The 15224-nt window shown below is 58.8% G+C and overlaps 2 protein-coding genes across 8 annotated transcripts in view; both read left to right on the top strand.

Annotated features, from left to right (window-relative positions):
* ACIN1 (apoptotic chromatin condensation inducer 1) overlaps positions 1-2932 on the top strand; it is a 34453-nt gene extending 31521 nt beyond the window's left edge. For all 4 annotated transcript variants that reach the window (XM_059181641.1, XM_059181640.1, XM_059181643.1 and 1 more), the window contains 5 exons: positions 73-180; positions 320-427; positions 668-992; positions 1104-1204; positions 1986-2932. In XM_059181641.1, the coding sequence (XP_059037624.1) occupies positions 73-180; positions 320-427; positions 668-992; positions 1104-1204; positions 1986-2312 (969 nt within the window). In that variant the 3' untranslated portion in view covers positions 2313-2932. The remainder of the gene's footprint in view (positions 1-72; positions 181-319; positions 428-667; positions 993-1103; positions 1205-1985) is intronic.
* Positions 2933-3475: 543 nt separating this feature from the next.
* Positions 3476-13904, top strand: CDH24 (cadherin 24). 4 transcript variants are annotated; one of them, XR_009355585.1, is made up of 13 exons: positions 3757-4037; positions 5560-5864; positions 6056-6350; positions 6505-6624; positions 6698-6865; positions 7042-7229; positions 7618-7871; positions 8785-8921; positions 11133-11254; positions 11336-11447; positions 11670-11918; positions 12489-13515; positions 13614-13904. XR_009355585.1 is itself a non-coding variant. In XM_059181646.1 (12 exons), exons 2-12 carry the CDS (start codon positions 5664-5666, stop codon positions 12565-12567), a joined length of 1995 nt encoding a protein of 664 aa, XP_059037629.1. In that variant the 5' UTR covers positions 3476-4037; positions 5560-5663; the 3' UTR covers positions 12568-12703. The 4 variants fall into 4 exon arrangements, 2 of the variants coding, with proteins under 2 accessions (XP_059037629.1, XP_059037628.1); XR_009355586.1 differs by having other exon boundaries at positions 3758-4037; positions 6170-6350; XM_059181646.1 differs by lacking the exon at positions 13614-13904 and having other exon boundaries at positions 3476-4037; positions 12419-12703.
* Positions 13905-15224: the final 1320 nt, after the last annotated feature.

Below are 15224 nucleotides of genomic sequence, written 5' to 3'. Positions count from 1 at the left end.
GGGAAGCTGAAGACTAGTTACAGGAGTGTTCTTGCCTTCTTCAAGACCTGGAAACTCCATTTTCCTTGGCAGGTGCGCCCCTTCACTTTAGGCCAACTAAAGGAATTGTTGGGCCGGACGGGAACTCTAGTGGAAGAGGCCTTCTGGATTGACAAGATCAAATCTCACTGCTTTGTAACGGTGAGGGGAGGAAGCTGATTTTCTAGGTTGTGGCGCATATTTCCTTTTGTAACCAATGTGGGCAGGTTCAAGGGGGTTGTGGCAAGTGGGAGGGATTGAGGCCTGTTGTGACCCTCTGCCTTCTCCCTTCCTCCACCAGTACTCAACAGTAGAGGAAGCAGTTGCCACTCGCACAGCTCTACATGGGGTCAAATGGCCCCAGTCCAATCCCAAATTCCTTTGTGCAGACTACGCCGAGCAAGATGAGGTAAGAAACCTAGGGAAAGGAAGGAGGAGAGGGGCAGGGAAGGCCATTATCTGCTAGAATCCAGCTGAGATCCTGGCCAAACCTGCAGTCACTGAGATTCCTTTCCCTCTTCTCCCTACCCCTTGGTTCCTTTCGTTGGACCAAGGGGCTCCAAAATCTGTCTGCCCTGATACCTGGGCTCCTTCAGTGGGAGTGTTATCCTCTCCATCCTGACTGTCCTTGTCCCTCCTCTACCCACAGCTGGATTATCACCGGGGCCTCTTGGTGGACCGTCCCTCTGAAACTAAGACAGAGGAGCAGGGGGTACCACGGCCCCTGCACCCCCCGCCCCCACCCCCAGCCCAGCCACCACAGCACCCCCGGGCAGAGCAGCGGGAGCAGGAGCGGGCGGTGCGGGAACAGTGGGCAGAGCGGGAACGGGAAATGGAGCGGCGGGAGCGAACTCGATCAGAGCGTGAATGGGATCGGGACAAAGTTCGAGAAGGGCCCCGTTCCCGATCACGGTCCCGTGACCGCCGCCGCAAGGAACGTGCGAAGTCTAAAGAAAAGAAGAGTGAGAAGAAAGGTACTTAGCTGTGGGGACACACATACCTGCTAGTAGGTGGGAAAGGAACCCAAATGGGATGGGACACAGGGTCATAGGGCATAAGGTCTAACTCCCTTTCTTCCACCTCAGAGAAAGCTCAGGAGGAACCACCTGCCAAGCTGCTGGATGACCTTTTCCGTAAGACCAAGGCAGCTCCCTGCATCTACTGGCTCCCGCTGACTGACAGCCAGGTGAGTGCCCACTTCATGCTCCACTCCGAGTAGCAGCCAGGCCTCGCAGCGGTGCAGGGAGATGCACTTGACTACTGGCGTGCTTAGGGCCCAGGTATCGGCATAGGATAATAAGGGAAGAAACGATCAAGGTAAGGCAGTTTGAAGAACCAGAGGACTATGCCACAGAGAAGCCAAACCTGAGAGTGTGAAGGTCAACATGAAAACAGGAACTGGGTTTGTGCATCTAGGAAGTTGACTGTGCCGACCATCCTTGGAAATTGCTTTTAGCTAGCTGAGAAACCATTTCTTTGCTTTTCTGTTTCTAGGATTTTTTGCCCTTTTTTTTCAATTTTTATTTATTTAGTATGTAATCTATACGGCAAATGTAGGGCTCAAGAACAAGAATTGCATGCCCTTCCAACTGAGCCAGCCAGGCAGCCCTAGGATTTTTTGCTTTTTAAATTTAAGTTTCTTTGTAATGAGCCTTTTTGGGAATTTGAGGCTGGTGTACTCCACTGAAGGGAAAAGTAGTTTGTTCACATCTGAGTAGCTAAGGAAATATCAGAGGCGGGGCATGGGGCATGGATGGTGCCCGCTGCCTATCGTGGTTGTAAAAGGCGAACACTTGGAGGGATTAGGCCCAGAGACAAAGATGTGATTGCTGACAACCCCGTTTCTGCTTAACGGCAAAGCTGGCAATGATCCTGAGCTAGGTCAGGGTCAAGGGACATACAGACAAAGCAGGACTGGCGTGAGTGGGGCTGAGATCCCTCTTCTCTGCCTTTGCTGCCTGCTGCAGATTGTTCAGAAGGAGGCAGAGCGGGCTGAACGGGCCAAGGAACGCGAGAAACGGCGAAAGGAGCAAGAAGAGGAAGAGCAAAAGGAGCGGGAGAAGGAAGCAGAACGGGAACGCAACCGACAGCTGGAGCGGGAGAAGCGTCGAGAGCACAGCCGAGAGAGGGACAGGGAGCGAGAGAGGGAAAGGGAGCGTGACAGGGGTGATCGGGAGAGGGAGAGGGAGAGGGACCGGGAGCGAGGCAGGGAGAGGGACCGCAGAGATACCAAGCGCCACAGCAGGAGCCGGAGTCGGAGCACACCTGTGCGGGACCGGGGTGGGCGCCGCTAGCCAGGAACACACGAGGGAGAGCTGCAGGCATCAGCCACCCTGCCCTGGGGGGTTCGAGGCCACAGAGGGATAGGTACAATCTCCACCACCCTAGAACCAGGGGTCTTTCACACCATTTACCCAGTGCTCACGTATGGCTGCCACCTGTCCCCACATACCAAATGGAGCAGTGGCTGTCTTTCCCCCACAAAGCCGCACCCCCATAACCTATCTCTTGGGAGTTAGCCCTCTCCTCCCTCTCATTTTCCATTGTTGAGTCTGAGAGGGAAGAGCTAGGTTAGGGATGGAGGTGGTTGGCCCCCGAGGTGGGGAACAGCTAGGAGCCCCAGACCTCTCATTTTTCCTCCATCCTGCTCACCACCTCCTTTGGGTACTCACAACCCCCTCTTGGGAACAGCCGGGGCCAGGAGACTGGGTCACCTATGAGCTGAATCAGCATCTCCTCCTGAGTCCCAGGGCCCCTGCAGTTCCCAGTCTCTTCTGTCCTGCAGCCCTTGCCTCCTGCCCACCGGTTCCACTTTATATCCACCTTTTCCTTTTGTTCAATTTTTATTTTTATTTTTTTTATTATTAAATGATGTGGTCTATGGAAAAATAATAAAAATCTGACTTAGTTTTAACTAGTGTGTGTGACTGGCTTTCCTTGGGCAGGGCCTGGGGGATAGCCAAACTGAACTGAAAAGGACGGCTCAGCGCTGAGGCACCATTGCTTTCGCTCCATACCCTCGTTTAGGCAGGCTGCTGCTTCCTGGAGCAGGAAATTCCCACCCTCCATCTCTGTCTTGGTCTATCCGCATCACCACAGAGCGTCTTCCCACCAATCCCACCCCCAGGAGGCCAGAGGGGAAGGCCCCTGGGAAGAGGAGGGTCCCAGACCAGGTTCCCAGTCCCAGGTTAGAGGCGTTTAGTCACCTGCTCGCCACCTACAAGACGCCTCCCACAGCGGCCGCCAGGGGGCAGCAGCCACTCGCTCAGTGGGAGCCTGTAAATGAGCTTCCCAAAAAGGTTCCACTCCCCACCGCCGCCCCCTCCCACTGCTGCCTGCCTCGGTCCCTGACCTGCTCCCTGGGCCCAGTCTGCGGACTCCCTGGACCCTTCTGCAGGCCTTAAGCGCTCCCCAGTCGGCCGGCTGTGGTGCCGCGCACCGGGTCCCCAAATGCCGCCTCCTTGCGGCCGGGGTCCACAGCAGCCCCAGACGCTGCCCCAGGAGCTGGAGCCCGGCCTCTCTGCGGCCGGCGCCTATTCCCCGCCTCGCCGCGCGCTCGCCTTTCGACCCGCGGCGGGGACGTGCGGGGACGCTCGGCGCTCCCGGTTGCACCCTCCCCGCCAGCCCTTCGGAGACGGCCTGGCGCCGGGGCCTGGAAGTCCTCCCGCCCGAGTGCCCCGCCGGGCGCTGCGGGCACGGCCCGGGAGGGGCGCCGCATCTGTATGCTCCCGGCGGCCAGGGAGCGCCGCCCCCGCCCCCGCCGCGCGGGCCCGGGCTGGCCGGGGAGGGTCGGAGGCTGGGCTCTCTCCCGCGCGCCGCGGAGCCGCCTCGCTCCTCCGCAGGCGGAGCCTCCTTCCCCCGCCCCCTCCGTCTCGCTCCCTTGTTCTCGCCGGGGCCGCTCAGACCTGCAGCGGAGCCGCGGCGCCCGCTCGGATCGGCTCGGGGCTGCGCCCCTGGGACCCGGCGAAGGGGGCTGGCGGGGACGCTCCCCGCCGGCCTGGGCCCCTCGGCACTGTCAGGTAAGGGCGCCTGTCCCGGAGCCCGGGGTCGGGAACCCGCGGAGGGGCAGCAGGGGGCCCGCAGCCTGCGGGTATCTTAAGAGCGGTGCGCTCCGCGGCTAGGAGCCCACTGCCCGTTCCCTTCTCCCGCGCTCTACCTCTTTCCCTTCTTCCCTCGCACCTCTCTCCCTCCTTTCCCCATTTTCCTCTTCCTGGGTCTCTCTTCACCCTCATTCTCTCTGCCTGTTTGCCTCCTCTGCCCCTTCCCTCTCCTTCTTGCCCTGTCTTTTCTTCACACCCTCTTCCTCTTTGCCGTTTCCTTCTCCTACCTTTCCTTTCCTGTCTTTCTCTTTGCCTTTTCCCGCTCTCCTTTCCTTCCTCCGTCCCTTCCCCTCTCGCCTCCTCTTTCCTTGCCTCTACCCAGTTTCCCACTCCTCCAGCCCTTTCCTCGCCTCGTCCCGCCTCCCGCTCAGTCCCGGCTTCCCTCTTCCCCCGGGAGGCAAAGGACTGGCAGGTGTGTGTCTGCTCTGGGGGAGGAGGGGCAGCAGCCACAGCTACCTGAGGGGTCCCCCCAGGAGGAGAGGGAGGAGACAGCAGTGGGAAGGGTCCTCTCTCTGGCTCCATTCCTGAACCCCCTCCTGGCTGCCCCCTGTCTCAGATTGAAGTTCCAGAGGCCTGCTCTGATCCCCTGCTGCTGAGGGTTGCCCCCCACCTGCCCATCACTTGCAGAAAACCCCTCTGCCACCCACCCTCACCATTCCCAAACCTATTACCTATGACTCCTCTCTGCCTGTCAGACACTCAGGCTGCCTCCTTTGATCTCTCTCCTTGTGTCTCTTGCTGCCATTCTGTCTCGGTCTGTGCCGGACAGTGCCTGAGTCTGGGTCTCACCATCACTAACACTGAGTCTGTAGTCTCTGCTCTCCTCTCTCAGCCTCCTGGCCCTGCCCCCAGCTCTACACCCTCTTCTTTTGGATTTGCCCCCCCCCTCCTCAGGAGCCCAGTCCCCCTTCAAGGACTTCAGCTGGCAGTGTGGGCTAGGGGCAGGTTCGGGAGAGGTGGGGTTCCCAGTGGAGGAGGGACTTTCACAGTCTCTCAACCCTAAGGCTGCACCCCTTCTCCTAGCTCAGCCTGACCCCAGACACCCTGAGACCACACCTCCATGAGTCCCAGCCCCTGGATTTTAAGCCCTTTCCCTGGTAGTCCCCAACGCCTCCAGCCCCCCGGGGTGCATGGCCAACCTGGAATAACAGGGGCCAGATCTGGGGTTCCAAACCTACCCTGCACCTCCCCTCCTGTTTTCTCCTCTCACTTCTCTACTCAGAGTTGACTGGTCAGAGATTTATCAGCTTGTAGGGCTGGAGGTGAATACAGGCAGAGCCTGGGTGGAGGGAAGGATCAGACTGTCTGCTCTGTCTCAGTCTGGGTTCTGGGCAGTGGGGTGTCTGGTTCCTTGGAGGTCTGATCTTCAGCCTCTAACTTTGGTTGGGGGACAGGGAAAGTTAAGGGTTTCCCTGACCCTGAACAGCTACCTGCCCTACAGGTGTGGATCCATGGGGTAGCCCCAACGCGTCTGCCCTTCTGGCCCAGCTGGCTCATGCCTCAGTACCCGGGGACAGCGACCAGAGCCCTAGCTGGAGCCCAAACATGTGGGGCCTGGTGAGGCTCCTGCTGGCCTGGCTAGGTGGCTGGGGCTGCATGGGGCGCCTGGCAGCCCCAGCCCGGGCCTGGGCAGGGTCCCGGGGGGCCCCAGGACCAGTGCTGCTGCGGAACCGAAGGAGCTGGGTGTGGAACCAGTTCTTTGTCATTGAAGAATATGCGGGTCCAGAGCCTGTCCTTATTGGTAAGGTAAGGACCAGCCCTCCCCAGGTCTGCCCTGACTCTCGAGGCCCTTAGGCCCAATCCTGCAACTTCATCACTTCTTCAATGACCTTGGTCCCTCAGGACTCCCAACACTCCACCCAGTCATAGACCTAGACTCTTTAACCTTTCTGTCCCCATGCTTGGAACCTGCTGCCGTTTTTCCCTGACCCCTACAGCTGCACTCGGATGTGGACAGGGGCGAGGGCCGCACCAAGTACCTGCTGACCGGGGAGGGGGCAGGCACTGTATTTGTGATTGATGAGGCCACAGGCAATATCCATGTCACCAAGAGCCTGGACCGGGAGGAGAAGGCACAGTACGTGTTGCTGGCCCAAGCTGTGGACCGAGCCTCCAACCGGCCTCTGGAGCCCCCGTCAGAGTTTATCATCAAGGTGCAAGACATTAATGACAACCCACCTATCTTTCCACTCGGGCCCTACCACGCCACGGTGCCTGAGATGTCCAATGTCGGTGAGTACCCCAACTCTGACCATCCCAGATGCCATCTCCTGGAGCACCCTCACCTCTCCTTCCCGCGTTGCTCTCGTGTCTGGGTCCCCCTCATTTGCTGTTCTTTCCCACCTGGCCCTGCCCCTGCTGAGTGGGGTGCCGGGATCCCCCACAGGGACATCAGTGATCCAGGTGACTGCTCATGATGCCGATGACCCCAGTTACGGGAACAGCGCCAAGCTTGTGTACACCGTGCTGGATGGACTGCCTTTCTTCTCTGTGGACCCCCAGACTGGTGAGGCTAGAGCTCAGAGCCTCGTAGGGCAGCCATGCGAACAGGCACCCACTGACCCGTCGTCTCTCCCTAGGAGTGATACGGACAGCCATCCCCAACATGGACCGGGAGACGCAGGAGGAGTTCTTGGTGGTGATTCAGGCCAAGGACATGGGCGGCCACATGGGGGGGCTGTCGGGCAGCACGACGGTGACGGTCACCCTCAGCGATGTCAACGACAACCCGCCCAAGTTCCCTCAGAGTAAGGGGCCAGTGCTGTTCCCAGAGCCGTCCTTTGCCTGCCCCCACCCCCTACAGCCTCCAGAGAAGCTTTCCCTCCCCACCCTCCCCCAGCCAGACCCCAAGAAAAGGAAGGAAGTACTGGGAGAAGGAGGAGGGCTGGGGACCTAAGATGTCTCCCCTCCGTCCCCACTCAAGGCCTATACCAGTTCTCTGTGGTGGAGACGGCTGGGCCAGGCACCCTGGTGGGCCGGTTGCGGGCCCAGGACCCAGATCTGGGGGACAACGCCCTCATGGCCTACAGCATCCTGGATGGAGAGGGGTCTGAAGCCTTCAGCATCAGCACTGACTCCCAGGGTCGAGACGGGCTCCTCACTGTCCGCAAGGTTAGCCTCCTGTCTGCTAACACTTACTCATACTGCCTCTTGCCCCATGAGGCTCCCTTCTAACTGGTCTGGAACAGACTTGGGACCACTGCATTGAAGCTTAGAGATCATGGTTATCTCATCCTCTTTCAGATGAGGGACTGGGGCGAACAAGTGGGAAAGCCTGACTCAGGACTATTCATGTAGCCCATCTATGATGGAGGTGGGGGCAGACCTAGCGTCCCAGGCTAAGTAATCTGCCTCACCATGGCTATTGCCCCTCGGTGCCTACATCTCCTCTCAGGAGGGCGGAGCACTGGATGCTGGGGAGGGGTCCTTTCAACTTCCAGGAGCTGGGGCCTGCCCTGGTCTCCATGTGCCTCAGTCACTCCACCTCCTCTCCCCATAGCCCCTGGACTTCGAGACCCGGCGCTCTTATTCCTTCCGCGTGGAGGCCACCAACACCCTCATTGACCCAGCCTACCTGAGGCGAGGGCCCTTCAAGGACGTGGCCTCCGTGCGCGTGGCTGTGCAGGACGCCCCAGAGCCGCCTGCCTTCACCCAGGCTGCCTATTACCTGGCAGTGTCTGAGAACAAAGCTCCCGGGACGCTGGTGGGCCAGGTCTCAGCAGCGGACCTGGATTCCCCAGCCAGCCCGATCAGGTGAGCTGGGGCGGGGCAGGGGAAGGGCTGAGCCTCAGGGGAGGAGCCCAGTGGCAGGCTATTCCCACCGAGGTTGGGCACCTCCTGGCAGAGGTCTCCCTCCCTGCAGGGCTGAGGGCCTGGGAAGGCCTGGAGGACGCGGCTAGCTCCGCCCCCCCAGCTACACCCATCCCTCTGGGAGGATAGCAGTGGCGCCTCCCAGTGGCGGTGCAAGCAGATGCAAGCTCATCTGATGTGCGTTTTTGCTGAATGGCTGGCTACCACAACCGGTCACTCCCTTGGCGCTGTACACTTTACCCACTTGGGAACATTCAGTTCTCACAACGGGCCTGTGAAGTGAACACGGTCGTCCCCAGTCGTTTTAGAGGCCAGGCCCAGACAGCTTAAGTTCCTTGCCCAAGGTCACACAGTCAGGAAGCAGCAGAGCTGGGACTCCAATCCAGATTTGTCTGCCTTGAGAAGAGCCGCTCTTCCCACCTTTCAGCATCCCGGCCATGGCACTCCCATCTTGGTTGAGTAAACAGAGGTTAAACAATTCACCCAAGGTCACACAGCTGGTCTGAGGCAGAGGTGTCTCTGGATCTCTAGAATAGAGCCCAAAAGTCAGAAAGACAGGCTGTTTATCCCCTTCCACCTCTTTCAGTCTCTCCCCCACCAGGAAACCCAGTCCCCCTGAGTCTTAGGACCGGTGTTTAATGTCCATAACTTCCCCAAGCCATTTGTCTTTTAAGGGGACCCTAATGTGAATCATGGCTCTGGGTACCCTGGGCATGCTCAGCCCGGTGAGCTCGGGCCCTCTGCCCAGAAGAGCCAAGAGGCCAGCAAGACAAACAGAAGGGAGGGAGGCCTAGCTGCAAGCTCCAGTGCTGCCCACAGATCAGATCAGCCTCCAGCTCCACTCCATCTTCCCCAGATACTCCATCCTCCCCCACTCGGATCCAGAGCGCTGCTTCTCCATCGAGCCTGAAGACGGCACCATCCGCACGGTGGTGCCTCTGGACCGCGAGGCTCGCGTCTGGCACAACCTCACGGTCTTGGCCACGGAGCTCGGTGAGGAGTCCTGGACCTCCAGGAGACAGGGAAGGCAGCAGGCGCCTGGCAGAGGAGCTGTCCCTGAGTGGGGAAGGGGGAGGCAGTCACTGCCACCAGGCCTCACCAGTGTACAGGGCTGCCTTCCCAGCCTGGATCACCACCGCCAGGCAGGCTTCCTGGTCTCTGAGGCTGGGCTGGCCTGGGCACAGTGATCTGTCTGTGTATTGCCCTGACTTTAAATTCACTCCCATACCTGACTTTCCCCAACTGGGAAACCTCAAATTACTCCTGAGTCCTGGGAAACCCCAATCTGCACCCTGGCAGACCCTGCCATCCCTGCTGTCTGCTTCAGGCTGAAGCCAGGGTGGGGCTGGGGCCCTCCTCCGGAGGCTGACTGGAGGGGTTCTTCCAGCAGCCCCTCCCCGGGATGCCCTGCAGAGAGCCCCCAAGGCAGGGGAGAGGGCCAGCTCCTGCCCCTGTCAGCCACCAGTTGACAGCAGCATGCTTTGGCTGTCTATGGGCTGCCATGGCCTGTGGAAGCAAGGACACCTCCCTTCCCTGTGAGAACCTCCCCTTATCACTCCTGCTCACACCCCAGGGCCTCCTGCATTTGCCTTCTGTGTCCTGTCTCTGGGAACTGTCCTTGTGCGCATGAGATGTTTGTACAGGGCAGCGAAGAGCTCTATGTATGTGCACATGTGAGTGCAAACCTACATGTGTGTGTAATTCCATGTGTGTAACAGTTCATATATACCCACACGTATTTGTGTGTGTAGTTGAGCAGATAGAATATTTGTGCGAATGTGTGATTAGAGGTATATAAGGATTGGTACAGGTGGCTGTTTGTAGATATCGTTTTGTGTATGTGAGTGTTCGTGGACAAAGAATTTATGACTTATTGTATACCAAGTACTGTTCTACTGTGTATACATTAGTACCAAATGTGGATAGCTTAATGTAATCACCGTCACAGCTTTAGGAGGGAGGTACAATTACTTCCCCACTCGAAAATAAGGAGACTCGGACAAAGATAAGTTAAGTAGCTTCCCGAGGTCATGCTGCTGTGAAGGGGCAGAACCCGAGACCCTATGAGGCTATGGAGTCAGAGCACTTATCCCTGCCACCATGTTACCTCTTATGTGTAGAAGATCATGTTTATGGCCCCGTCGCTGTGTGTTATGTGGCGTTGCATGCATGTCTGTCATGTGAATGTCCCTGTGTGTATGCAGTGTTTAGAGTTGCCTGTGTATACATTGCTAGCCGTGTGTGTGTGTGTGTGTGTGTGTGTGTGTTTCCCTCTCTGTCTTCTCACCCTCTCACCAAATCCTGCTCTCCAGAAAACCCTAAGATCAACTAGCAGGCCTAAGACCCTTATTGCAGAGAAGGGATGGAGCCCTGAACCCTTAGCCAGAGAGCCCACGCAAGCCTCCCTTGCACAGGCTGGGACCTTGGCCCTCTCCCTGGGGCCAGCCAGCTCTCTCCCGACCTGGGAGAGGACTAAAGAGTCTGGGAGGCTCAGCCAGGAGAAGTGAGCACCAGCCTGGGCAGGGATACCCATCTTCCATTCTTCCTTGGATGGCATTGGCAGTGAGGGGCAAGTCGGTGATGACAGGGAACAACCTGATGAAGGGTTGCATGAAGAAGGGGGCCTGTGTCTGGCTGTGGCCCAGGCTGGCCTGGCTCCCCAAGGCCAAGTCTAAGTGCTACTCACGGCTATACCGTAGCCTTCCTACTGCTGATGGGGCATGTGTGTTTGTGTGTGTGTGTCTGTCTGTCTGTCTCGTGGGTGCTATGTATGAAAATGCATACTCTCGACCCTGGGTGGGGGGTGACAATGAATGCACGGTGTGTATCCAACACCCACTCCATGTATGTTGTATTTGTTGTAAATGTTGAGTGTATATCGAATATGTGGTATGAATGCGTTTATTTCATGACTGGCCTGCATGCATCCTGTATGCACCTTCTGTCTGCCTTTCATTTATGGCACATGTATGCCTGTCCCGGGTGCTCCGTGCCCCCATGGAATGTACCTTCTGCACTGCACTTATCTTGGCTCCCACCTGAATGTTGTCGTATACTCTTGGTGTTGTTCCCTTCGTCTCACACCATTTGCCCCATGTATGTCCACGTGACGCGTGTGTATGCTGGGCGCTACACGGGGCATCCGTGCCCACACACCGTGCATGTTGTGTGTCAACTACTGTGTGTGTCATGTTCTGGCCTCAGACAGCTCCGCACAGGCCTCCCGTGTGCAAGTAGCCATCCAGATCTTGGATGAGAACGACAACGCCCCCCAGCTGGCTGAGCCCTATGACACCTTTGTGTGTGATTCAGCAGTCCCCGGCCAGGTGAGCTGCTGCGGCAGAGGGCTCGGGACTTTAAGACCTCCCAGTGCCCACTCCATACAAGGCCTATCTTCTTTTTCCCAGTTGATTCAGGTCATCCGGGCCCTGGACAGAGATGAGGTGGGCAACAGTAGCCGTGTCTCCCTTCAAGGTCCTCTGGGCCCTGATGCCAACTTCACTGTCCGTGACAACCGAGGTGGGTGGCCTCCCTGCTCTCCTGCTCCCCTACCACCCTCTAGCCTGGTCTGCCTCACTGCCGCCCCCACATCTGGGCCCTCCACCTGATAGAAGGTAGATGTGGATGTGCACACATTTGCTCTTTGCCAATCCTCCCCATGGGCAGCTGTCTCCCTGGGCCGCGCCCACCCTACTGGGACCATGTCTCAGGAAGGGGCCCCACACCTTCCCTCTCCCACAGATGGCTCCGCCAGCCTGCTGCTGCCCTCTCGCCCTGCTCCGCCCCGCCAGGCACCCTATCTGGTTCCCATAGAACTGTGGGACTGGGGGCAGCCAGCCTTGAGCAGCACCGCCACAGTGACTGTCAGCGTGTGCCGCTGCCGGCCCGATGGCTCGGTGGCTTCCTGCCGGCCCGAGGCTCAGCTCTCACCGGCCGGGCTCAGCACTGGGGCCCTGCTTGCCATCGTCACCTGTGTGGGCACCCTGCTTGGTGAGTCGGGCCACCTCGGAACATCAACGTGGGGTCTGAGCCTGCAGGGGGTTGAGAGAGGGGCCAAGTCCCTGGATCTGGGGAAGTCTCCCCCTTGGTATTGAAGGAAGCACCATGCCCAGATTTTCCCACTCCCTTGTGTGTCCAAGAGAAGAGCTCTGGTCTCACGTCCCTGACATTACCAACCCACAATGCGAGCCAGAAGCCTTAAAAAACATTTACTGAAGCCTGACTGGGCGGCATGTGGTGCCTGGCACATCACTTGTGCTAGTTCGGATTCATCCTTTCAACAGCTCTAAGGGGGGAATTCATTTTCCCTGTTATCTACACAAGCCCTCTAAGGGTCAAAGAGGTTCAGAGAAGTGAAGCAACTTCCCATAGTCACCCGTCGAATGCAGGGTGAAGTCAGACTCCAGATGAGGCTTGCCAGGTGTCAAACCCAGGTCTTACCACCCCGGGCCACACTGTCTCCTCTGTCTCCCAACCTGCGCATGGTCCAGAAAGGAAGCAGGCCACCGTGCTCCCGGGGACCCCGCAGACTCAGCGGGCCTGTGTGCGCCTCTCTCCCAGCCCTGGTGGTGCTCTTCGTGGCCCTGCGGCGGCAGAAGCAGGAAGCACTGATGGTGCTGGAGGAGGAGGACGTCCGTGAGAACATCATCACCTATGACGACGAGGGTGGCGGCGAAGAGGACACGGAGGCCTTCGACATCAGCGCCCTGCAGAACCCCGACGGGGCAGTCCCACCGAACCCCGGGCCACCAGCGCGCCGCGACGTCCTGCCCCGGGCCCGGGCACCCCGCCAGCCCCGGCCCCCTGGGCCCGCCGACGTGGCGCAGCTCCTGGCGCTGCGGCTCCGCGAGGCGGACGACGACCCCAGTGTGCCGCCCTACGACTCCGTGCAGGTCTACGGCTACGAGGGCCGTGGCTCCTCCTGCGGCTCGCTCAGCTCCCTGGGCTCCGGCAGCGAGGCGGGGGGCGCCCTCGGCCCCGCCGAGCCGCAGGACGACTGGGGTCCCCTCTTCCGCACCCTGGCTGAGCTGTACGGGGCCAAGGAGCCCCCGACCCCCTGAGAGCGGGCCCCAGCCCTGCCCGCTGCGGTGGGGCACCCCTCACAGGCTCTCTGAGTGAGCCCCCACGCCCTGGGCTCCAGGCAGGCGGCAGCAGCCTGGGGGCGAGCCCCCCAGGCCTCCTCTCCTCCCGGTGTCCCTCTTCCCAGCTTCCCCAGGGCAACCTCCTTCTTGCCTCCCTTCTCCCAAGTCGTTAGTTTGTCTCCCTCCAGGGATCTCTGTCTCTTTCTGTAACACTCTCCTGTCTGGGTCTGGATTGTGTGGTTCGACTCTCAATCTGTTCCTTCACTGTGATTCCACTCTCTCCGTGACTCTGTTTTTGTCTGCCCGATTCTAAATCTCTCCCACACCCTCTCTCTGTCTCCCTTGCCCACACACATGCTCTGTGTCTGTCTCCTGCCCACATCTGCCTGCATTCTCTCCGGTCCCTGTGACTGGCTTTTCAGTTATTTCTGTTGTCCATCCCAAAAAACAAGAGAAACTTCCAGCCACTGCTGCCCACCCTCCTGCAGGGGGATCTTTGGCCCCAGGTCAGTGCCCCTAATTAAGGGGGAGGAGGGAGCAGAGGGATGGCCTGAAGCCCTCCTCCACTCACTGCCTAGAACCCCTGGCTCTCCTGTCTTTACAGACCTGCCCGCATGGTTCCATCCATCACTCATGGCCTCATCCTGGCTCCACTGGCCTCCAGCAGAGAGAGGGTGCCAGCCCACCTCCCAGGGCAAGAGCTCCAGCCCCCCACACGGCCGCCTCCCTGGAGCTCTGCGCAGCTGTTGGCCTGCCCTGGGCATCCCAGCTCTGGGAATTGTCTTGTGTGCTTCCCAGCCCCAGGGGGAGGGGAGGGGAAGGAAAGGAAAGAGGGAGGCAGCTGGGGAAGGGGAAAAAGGGAGGAAGGGGAGGGGCCTCCATCTCTAATTTCATAATAAACAAACACTTTATTTTCTAAAGCTGGAGCCCTGTTTCCAGTTCTGCATGTGGGTTTCTGTGCAGAGTTTCTCTATGCCAAAGGGTGGAAGGAGAGGCCTGACCCAACCCTGCTGGTTCCTTTCTTCTTTGTGGGGCAGTTCACTGCTTTATTTTGGGGGAGGGCAGTCCACTCAAGTCCCTCTAGTCTGAGGAGGGAGTAAGTACCCCCCACTGTGACTCTCCTGTTCCTTGCTGGTCTCAAAATGTCCAAGGGAATTAAGGGGATTGGCCAGAGGGGAGGGTGGCAAGGAGAGGTTGGAGTGAGAGCTCCTGAGAAGAGAGGGGGAAAGATAAAAGACTAAGAGAGGAAGCTGGCTTTTAGATTAGGAAAGCCTGTCTGTGCCAGGTGGGAGAGGGTGGGCCGGGCTGAGATGGCATAGCCACTCTGATTCTGGGCCCAGTGACCCCACCTTTAATTCTCTCCAGTCCTGGTCTTACTCTCCATGGAACACATAGGGAGAGGGAGAGGGACCAGGAGTGAGCTATCAGGGGGCCCAGGAGTCGAATCAAAGTCAACTGGGATGCGAGCTGAGCAGAGGCCATCGTTTCTCAGTGTGCGCTCCCTAAGCAGAGAAGGGAGGTCCTAATTCCAGGCAGGGCTCCTGGAGGTGCGCAGTGATGATGGGTCCAGGCAGAGCCTCCTGGCCCTTCCCTCCAAGTGTGGGGTGCTGGCCATGGGGGGAACTGCTCCAATGGGAAGATGCCTTCTCTCACACTTCCATGCCTGCTTGATTAGAGTAACCAGGTGCCAGGAGAACAGGACCCTTGCCCCCGGGCTGGACTTGTCCTTTACTCTGTGAAGGGAACTGGAACTGGAGGCCCAACTGGCCAAAGGCCCGAGCAAGAGCAGGCTGGCTGTCTCCCAAAGGAGATGATTAGGAGCCAACACCCGAAGTGTGGTGTCAGGCACAGGGTTTTCTGTTTGGGGGCAGGATGGGCAAGCTCTCTGCCCCTTTGCTCTCACCGCAGCATCTGCAACCAGCCTTCAGGAATAAGTGAAGAGCAATGAGGGACTGACCCATGGCCCATTCCTAGGTGGGATGCGGCCTTTCTCTACTCTCCCAGCCCTCCCTACCTGCATCCTGAGGTCAGGCCCCAACTCTGGCTTGGTAAACTTGGAGGGAAACACAGGACATAGGGAAACAGGCCTGTCAGCAAGACCCCTGGTCTTATCTCTGGTCTCAAATACCTCATCATCCTGAAAGAACCCATCAAAGGGAATGAAGAGGGGCAGGACTGTGGAAAGAAAGGAGAAGGGAGAGAAGGGGCTAGGTGA

This window comes from Mustela lutreola, chromosome 7 (genome assembly GCF_030435805.1).
Source record: "Mustela lutreola isolate mMusLut2 chromosome 7, mMusLut2.pri, whole genome shotgun sequence".
Lineage (NCBI taxonomy): Eukaryota > Metazoa > Chordata > Mammalia > Carnivora > Mustelidae > Mustela > Mustela lutreola.
This window is presented reverse-complemented; position numbering and strand designations above follow the sequence as displayed.

Coding starts and splice junctions, on each gene's coding strand:
- CDH24 (XM_059181645.1), top strand. CDS start 5,664: ATGTGGGGCCTGGTGAGGCTCCTGCTGGCCTGGCTAGGTGGCTGGGGC. Junction 6,351..6,504: donor GCCTGAGATGTCCAATGTCG/GTGAGTACCCCA, acceptor GATCCCCCACAG/GGACATCAGTGATCCAGGTG. Junction 6,625..6,697: donor CTCTGTGGACCCCCAGACTG/GTGAGGCTAGAG, acceptor GTCTCTCCCTAG/GAGTGATACGGACAGCCATC.